An 8,481-nucleotide genomic window follows, 5' to 3' on the forward strand; every position below is an offset into this window, starting at 1 on the left:
GGGGGGGGGGGTCTGATTGCTCCGTTGACACCCGTTCTGTGTGAATGACATTTGGAGGTCTTCATCTTAAAATCCCACCTCGGTCCCAGCAGCCGCTCGCACCCAGGGGACCTTTTCTCACCCATCACGACCAAATGAGGTTCATTTAACCTTTAATTAGTTTCCACACACCGCCCACCGGCGCGGTCGGGGGGCAGGGGGGGGGAGGCACCCCCCACTCTTTCATGTCCGTCTGTTTATTCAGAGGCTCAACCGCAGCTGACGAGCGTCGCTCACAGACTGCAGCCTCATCAGCTCCTTTTGCTTTCCTAATCGCCAACCTTCGTTCTAATTAGAGGCGTAGGCATCCAAACAAATAATAATAATAATAATAATAACAACAATATACACGTGAACTGTTCATTTTGCCTCTTATTCCAGGGCCTATAAGGCCTCATGTGACGCAGATATACCAGAACATACTTGTGAATGGTCTTTTTGGTTCATTTTGGGAGCTCTGTTTTGGTTCATTTCTACTTTTACGCAGAGTTAAAAAAATGAGAATCAAATTTCGGAGCTGAAGAGGAGGGTACACACATTTGGTTAGAAGATTTAAGGCTCGTAAACCCTCGATTTGGAAACTTCTCCTTTCCAAATCAGATTAATGAGAAGTTATTTTATGGCTCGCAATATGATGCATTAATACAAAATAATATAAATGTCTCGCAATTGGAGTCATTAAGGGAAATTTTCAACATTCTAGGCACACCCATCACATCATTTTAATAACTCCATGTCTGAGCTGAGGAGAGAGGGAAGGAGAGAGGGGGCACGGGAGGAAGAGGAGGAGGAGGAGGAGGAGGAGGAGGGGTGGTGTAGTAACTTTTGTCGCCATGCAGCTTTTCCACAGGTTCAATTCGTCCTCCAATTGGATGATGGAGCACACATTCGGGGAGGAGCAGTCCGAGCAGCCAAAAGGGAGGAAAAAATGTGAAGGGTAAAAAAAAAAAAAAAAACTTCCTTGCTGTGTAGACTCATGTTCCTCCAGCCTTACGTTCAGTTCACTTCAGCAGTGTGAGCTCTCTCCGGTTCACCGTGGCGAGTTGTGGCTTAAAACGGGACTATCAAACGATACAGAAAGAAGAGAAAGCAGTCACAGAATCGGAGCACACGCCGAAGTTGTGAGAGTTATTGGGGGGACACAGTTTGGGGAGGTTTTACGCATTGCGCAGGATGCAGGCGCGCTACTCCGTCTCCAGCCCCAACTCTTTGGGAGTTGTACCGTACATCAGCAGCGACCAGAGCTACTACCGGGCCGGCGGTGGGTACACCGGGATGCCTGCGCCCATGAGCATGTACTCCCATGCGGCTCACGACCAGTACCCGGCCAGCATGGCCCGGGCGTACGGACCGTACACTCCTCAGCACCAGCCGAAGGACATGGTCAAACCTCCCTACAGCTACATCGCTCTCATCACCATGGCCATCCAAAACTCACCGGAGAAAAAGATCACCCTGAACGGAATTTATCAGTTTATCATGGAGAGGTTCCCCTTCTACCGGGATAACAAGCAGGGCTGGCAGAACAGCATAAGGCACAATCTGTCTCTCAACGAGTGCTTTGTCAAAGTGCCCCGGGACGATAAGAAGCCCGGTAAGGGCAGCTACTGGACTCTTGACCCGGACTCCTACAACATGTTTGAGAACGGCAGCTTCCTACGGCGCCGGAGGAGGTTCAAAAAGAAGGACGTGCAAAAGGACAAGGATGACCGGGACAGACCAGGCAAGGACCCCTCTGCCCGCACCCAGGGCAGGGAGCAGGACCCGTCTGTGCAGGGCTCTCAGCCGGTGCGGATCCAGGATATAAAGACGGAGAACGGGACCTCAACGCCGCCGCAGGCCGCGTCCCCGAGCGCCGTTCCCAAAATCGAGAGCCCCGACAGCAGCAGCAGCAGCATGTCAACAGGCAGCCCGCACAGTGTGCCCTCCACCCGGTCCCTCAGCATGGATGGACCCGAACACCACCAGCACCACGGCCAGGCCCCGGCACAGGGCTTCAGCGTGGATAACATCATGACCACCCTGCGGGGGTCTCCGCAGGCCGAGCTCTCCCCACCACTCATCGCCTCCTCTCGGACAGGTATAACCTCTTCACTGTCGCTCAACTATTCCCCGAACCAGGCCTCCGGGTACAGCTCAACGCCTTGCAACCAGAACGCCCTGTCCAACTCCAACGCGACCTATCACTGCAACATGCAAGCCATGAGCCTGTACGCGGGGGACAGGTCATCCGGCGGCCACCTGGCGCCGTCCTCCACGGTGGAGGAGGCTCTGCCCGACTACTGCATCACCACGACCACCGCGTCCCCTCTCGGACACAGCAACCTGGGTCAGGCGGGCCAGGAAGGCCACCACGGGCACCAGGGCAGGCTCGCGTCCTGGTACGGGGACCTGAGCCACTTGAGCCCGGGTTACCCGGCCCAGCAGCAGAACTTCCACTCAGTGCGGGAGATGTTTGAGTCCCAGCGGATCGGGCTGAACGGCTCCCCGGTCAACGGGAATAATAGCTGTCAGATGGCTTTCCCATCCGGCCAGTCCATCTACCGCACCTCAGGAGCTTTTGTTTATGACTGCAGCAAGTTCTGAAAGCCAAAAGTGTGTCTTTTAAATTAATAACTCTAATATATGTTTTATATAATTTTTTTTGTATTTTTGTTTCGTATTTTATTCCCACTCTGAATGGACATCAGAGACTGACTGTTTTGTCGAGGCGTGTGTAACACCGAAAACACGTAAGTTTTCTTCCCTCTCACTTTGAGAATTGTTTATAAAAAATGGCTCAAATACCAGCTTTTATGACCATAGACTGTAAATTATAGCCTAATATAGTAATTTATTTTTTAGGGCAAGGGAGTGGTTGAGGACCAAACACTTACAGTTTTTCCAGTTTTCTTATTGCTGCCTTTATTTGTCCCAGGTCTTGTATAGACATAGAGAGGGGACTTTGTAGACTATACTGACTTATTTTATTCATTTTGTCTTATTTGTTAAAAAAACTATTTTTGAAGGCATTACATTTTGTTTGTTTAATAAAGTGCCGTCTATTGGATCCTAATTGGAGTGATTTATTAGCAGTGGAAGGCTAACGCTACAGGAAGGGAATAGGCAGAATTTCATATTTAAATTAAGAGATAGTTAACAAAGAGGGCAAAGTGTGTTTGAGTATAAAATATTTAACATATTTTTGGGGAATTTTCTAAATGCTCTAAAACGGTGGCCACTAAGAAACAGTCTTTTAGGAAAATGCAAGAAGTGTGTAGTTTTTTAGATCCACATTAATAGAATATATTGCTATTTCATGCAAGACAAAACGAATGAAACATGAATTAAGGTTCATATCACCTGTTTGGTCAAAGAATTAATATTTTATTTAAAGGTATGAGCGGGGAGAAGGGGGGGGGTACTTAACGCTGCAGAGGCCAAATGCAACCCCTCCAGCCGAGGAGACCTCAAATATCCAACTGTGACCGATGAACCAGATTCATGTTCATTTTGCCTTTCAGTATAAAAGCTTCAGGCGAACCTGCAGATTGGGGATTTTTTTTCATGCACGCGGTGAATAAGTAGTGGCAACAGTTCAGCGGTGCGGTTTGAACTCACTAAAGGCCTTGTCAGCAACACTAATCTGTCATTACAAACCGAGTCTGACTGCCGTTTGGGCATCAGGGGACGTGTTGGATGCAGATGCAGCTGCAGTGGTTTTGGATGTCTTCGGAGGTAGCTGCAGGCTTGGGACGCTCTGGCAGGGGGGACAGGGTGTCCTGCAGGCTGGGGGGACGCTCTGGCAGGGGGGACAGGGTGTCCTGCAGGCGCTCTGGCAGGGGGACATGGTGTCCTGCAGGCTGGGGGGACGCTCTGGCAGGGGGGACATGGTGTCCTGCAGGCTCCAGAATCACAGCAGCAGCACTGATCTGTTTTGACTGATTGAAATATTGCTGCTGTCAGATGTTTATTTATGTTCTTGATGACATAGGGAACCCCCCCTCCCCCCCCACACCAAAAACTAACAATTTCGATTTCTATGAAGATCGAATTTCTCATAGGCGTTTTTTTTTTTTTTTTTTGCAAATCTGTATCGATCCACTTTTATTATCAGTATACTATTTTCAAGATTTTTGTACTTTTAAATATATATTTAGGTACACTTATTAGATGTATAAGATGAGGACACCTAAATAGACTTTTGTAGCCTACTTCTCAAAGGTTTGGTCCACGCAAACAAAATATAGGTAGTATGTGGCGTAAATGTTTAAAAGAGATTATAATTAAAAATTATTCTGGCAACACCATTAAAATCAGCTAAAATAATAATAGTAATAAAGCAATATTGGACAGTTTGAATGTTATCTAAGAATAACCTAAAATGTTCAAAGTGTTGAGTTTATTTGAGCCTTTGAGACATTTTCATTATGTGGCAGACAGTAAAACACCTCTGGACACGGAGCTGTGTGTGTGTGTGTGTGTGTGTTGTGTTGTTGTGTGGTTGTGTTTGTGTGTGTTGTGTGTGTGTGTGTGTGTGTGTGTGTGTGTGTGTGTGTGTGTGTGTGTGTGTCCTTGCAAGGCCGAGCAGGCGGCGAAAGCTTAAACGTGACTGTCAATTTCAGGCCTGTGTGGATGAGATTTTAACGAGTCAGTGAAACTAAGAATTCGTGCGCACGCGCTCCCCAGGGCCAGCAGTCGGATGAGTCAAAGCCCATGAAGTTAACGTAAACAATGATCTGCACCTTCCACAGGGGGTTTAATGCAAGTTTAACTGCAAAATGACATCATGTGCACAGAAAGTTGCCTAGTAATGATAACAAATAACTCGATTATTGCTTCTAAACAAACGTCTCTGTGATTTATGTGGCACTCAGGGGTCAGGAAGGAAAATCCCGTCACGGATGAGAATCATTTTTCATTTTAAGGACAAGACAGGAGGTGGTGGTGGTGGAGGTCAATGAGGATGTCAGCAGTGCACTTGAAAGGACGGCGACGAGGCTGCAGTAAAGCCGGTCCCTACTTTATCTAAACCACCTTCACTGGGGCTGTGGGGGGTATATAGTTTATAGGAAAGGACCGCCAGAGGAGGAGAGGGCTGGAAACGCTCCAATGCGCGTAACAGGCGCACGAAACGCGCAGTCAAAAGGCCTGATTAAAGAATGATTAGGTTACTGTGCCATGTTGCGTTGGAGGGATATTATTCAGTTAACTGACATCAGGTTAAAAATATACATGGCCTCGAGGGATTATAGTGGTGTGGGTGTCTGCAGATGGCCTACTGGGGGAGCTCACACTGGGAGCGTTCCGCAGACGGGTGTCGAGTTGTAAAGCAGCCTGGGAGCCCACGTCTCCTGGACAGGAGGCCTGTTAAATGCTCGGCAGATAGCAAAGTAATTGGTCATTTAGATTTTGAAAACGCTTCTTTATTCCGCTGTATTTAAAGTATATATATATTTTTTTAACTTTAATTCTTGCATATTTTTGCAGCTGGAGCCAAAACAAAAATATAAAAGAAAAAAATGTTTTAAAAAAATCCCGCGGAGATGACTATTAGGCCTATAGGCTATAATCGTGTTTGCATGTTTTAATGACTAAAATCTGAAGGGAATCCCTAAATATGAGAGGCCTACGTAATCTTGCTCGAGAGCCCCTAGAACGCTTATTACAATTAGTATTATAATGTATTTTTTTTTTATCAAAACCTTACAAGGATAAGATCACAAACTGAAGGGGTTTCACTTTAAATGCAAAACATTTATGGCCGCTTAGAACTAAAATAGACCTAACTGTAAGACTCTCTCACTGTTCAGTGTGTGTGTGTGTGTGTGTGTGTGTGTGTGTGTGTGTGTTGAGTTTTCTGCCTCTTGTTGGTTTTCGACTATTCGTGCCCTGAAAACATCCATGAAGTCCCGCAGAGCCACACCTGTGACATATTAAAGCCTTAAGAGGCGTGATGATGTCACTCAACACGCGTCAGGTGAAATCCAACGGTCAGACATGTCGTTAGACCAATCAGGTATCGGGATTTGTTTTATGCGTCATTGGATAAAAAAAATAATAATTCTAAATTCCAAATTCTACAGCCTGAATTGTTTATTATACTCCCACAAACAACTATTAATTTGTAGTGAGTTTTTTTTTTTTTAATTTTCTTTTTTTAAATGGTGTAACAAAACTTCTCTCTTATGGAAGCGCTGTAATATTAAACATGGGATGGTTAGATTGCTCATTTCTTTTCGCTTTTCTAGCACATAACCCCGAATAAAAATGAATAAAAACAATATTTTTAATTACACATGATAGTAGCCTAAGGCCTCAAATATGAAAAGATGAAAACATAAATCATTGATTTACTATCCAGCAGGCCTAAATAAAAACGCCACGCTTTGAGTTAGACATTAGAGCCCATTCAACATCATAAGAAATATAGATAGGGAATCTAGATTCCTTGCCAACGTGCAGGTCTTCCATTCTTTGCAGCACCAATAGAGGTGACTTATCTTTTATTTTCCTAATTTCTTGTTTTCTCAATTTTTACATTATGCACTTAGTACACATCTTGCCTTTATAATCTTACTTTGTTGACAGAAAATGCTGTTTCTCAAGTCTGTCAAAATGCGCTCAAAGCAGTTAAAAAAAAATAATGTAACGTTTTAATATTGAACGTTTTTCTTCTTCCTCCTGGAGGTGCACCCTGAAGTCCATTGGACCTGACAGAAGGAAAAAGAAATATTCTTATCTTACAAGGACTTATGGAATCATACGTTTAAATCGACCGTTTTATCTCATGAATGTTTGTTTAGCTGCTTGGAGATTTTTTTTCTACATCCAGGATCGCTCCGGGCCTGAGCCCGCAGAGAAGCTGCTCCCGCACCGGAGCACAGGGCTCGGCTAATTGTTGTTGAGCGATCCGCGGTGCACCTGCGAGCCGCTTCAGGCTCAGTGTGTTGTCTCCTCAGGGGCCCGAACAACCTCAGGGCCACATCTGTCCCCCCCCCAAATGCAGAGTCCGCACGGACGCAGCGCCGCGCGGGACGATCGCAGACTCAGAGACACTTTAAAAGTGTCCTGTGGCTGTAGGTGTTGTCCCACAGACAAACAGACAGACAGACACACAGACAGACAGACAGACAGACAGACAGACAGGATCCCCACTCACACCGCGGAGACACTCAGGCCTCCGGACAAATGTCAAAGAGCTCAACCCAAAAGTAATAATACCCGTGTTGGAGAGTACCCTACAGCTAAGTACACATACCAAAGTACATTGTGAGCATATGTTCTGCTGCTGTAGACTGTAGAAATACTGTCATTTAGTTTACAAATTAAAATTCTATAGGCTATATAAAATATCAGAGACCATAAATATGATTCATTGCTTTAAAACTGTTTCAACACTATATAAGGTTAAATGCATCAGTTATAATAATCCTATCATTTCTTTATTTTAATAGTAGCCATTCTGCTGCATAACAGCGTTGACTAACTTGATTAGTAAGCATTTTGGCTGATAATACTTTTAGTTGGGCCTGTGTAGGATTTTGAATTTCATTTGTAACAAAGTGTTTTTACATGTGCTCTTTCTACTTCAACTAATGTTCTGAAGACGCCTCCCACAACTAGTTAATCCCCCAAAATACTGAAATACACAAACACATCCACAGCTTTAGGCTATCTGAGGTTTCACGGACGATAACAGTCCCAAGAGACGGTATTAAACATAATAATATTTATATGTGCATTATATTCATTTTATATTCCAGAGGGCGAAATAAAAACGAGAACTTGGCAAACAGAAAAAAAAAACTATAATTCGCCTACACTTTGAAGGCGAATTATAGTTAAGGACTTATTTTTTGCAAAATCAAGAGATCAATCTTTAAAGATGAGTGAGATTCACGCATTGCTTTAAGGCAAATCTTTGAATAATTCCCCTCAAAGCGGATTTTAATCGCGAATCAAGGGAGGCAAAGTCTTAAATATGTTGCTTAAGAGAAAGAAGAAATCTCAATGGGTTTAAATAACTTATGTAATTGGGAAGTGTTTCTGCTGTTATCAGCGTAAAACATTTGGACTGTGATCAGGACCGGAGCAGGCCTGGATCCAGGCTCTATAGCCTACTACTTACAGCCAGTCCCGACAGACAAGAGGCGTTTGAGAGCGGGACTCCGTCCCGGGAAAAACGCACTTCCTGCCGAATAAAAGAGCGCAGTGTGCTTGCTCATAAAAACCCTGGACAGCCGAATTGAGAGAAACGACAGGAGCTGAGCCAGCCGACCTCTGAGCAACACACACACACACACACACACACAGGTCTAGGCCTACACCTAACACACACACAGGTCTAGACCTACACCTAACACACAGGTCTAGACCTACACCTAACACACACAGGTCTAGGCCTACACCTAACACACACACAGGTCTAGGCCTACACCTAACACACACACACACACACAC

General features: G+C 45.0%; 1 protein-coding gene across 1 annotated transcript; it reads left to right on the forward strand.

Moving 5' to 3' along the window:
- Positions 1 to 903: 903 nt before the first annotated feature.
- LOC116695564 (forkhead box C1-A) lies at positions 904 to 3,088 on the forward strand. The gene has a single exon (XM_032525891.1). The coding sequence runs from the start codon at positions 1,213 to 1,215 to the stop codon at positions 2,623 to 2,625; it is 1,413 nt and encodes a 470-aa protein (XP_032381782.1). The 5' UTR covers positions 904 to 1,212; the 3' UTR covers positions 2,626 to 3,088.
- Positions 3,089 to 8,481: the final 5,393 nt, after the last annotated feature.

This window comes from Etheostoma spectabile, chromosome 9 (genome assembly GCF_008692095.1).
Source record: "Etheostoma spectabile isolate EspeVRDwgs_2016 chromosome 9, UIUC_Espe_1.0, whole genome shotgun sequence".
Lineage (NCBI taxonomy): Eukaryota > Metazoa > Chordata > Actinopteri > Perciformes > Percidae > Etheostoma > Etheostoma spectabile.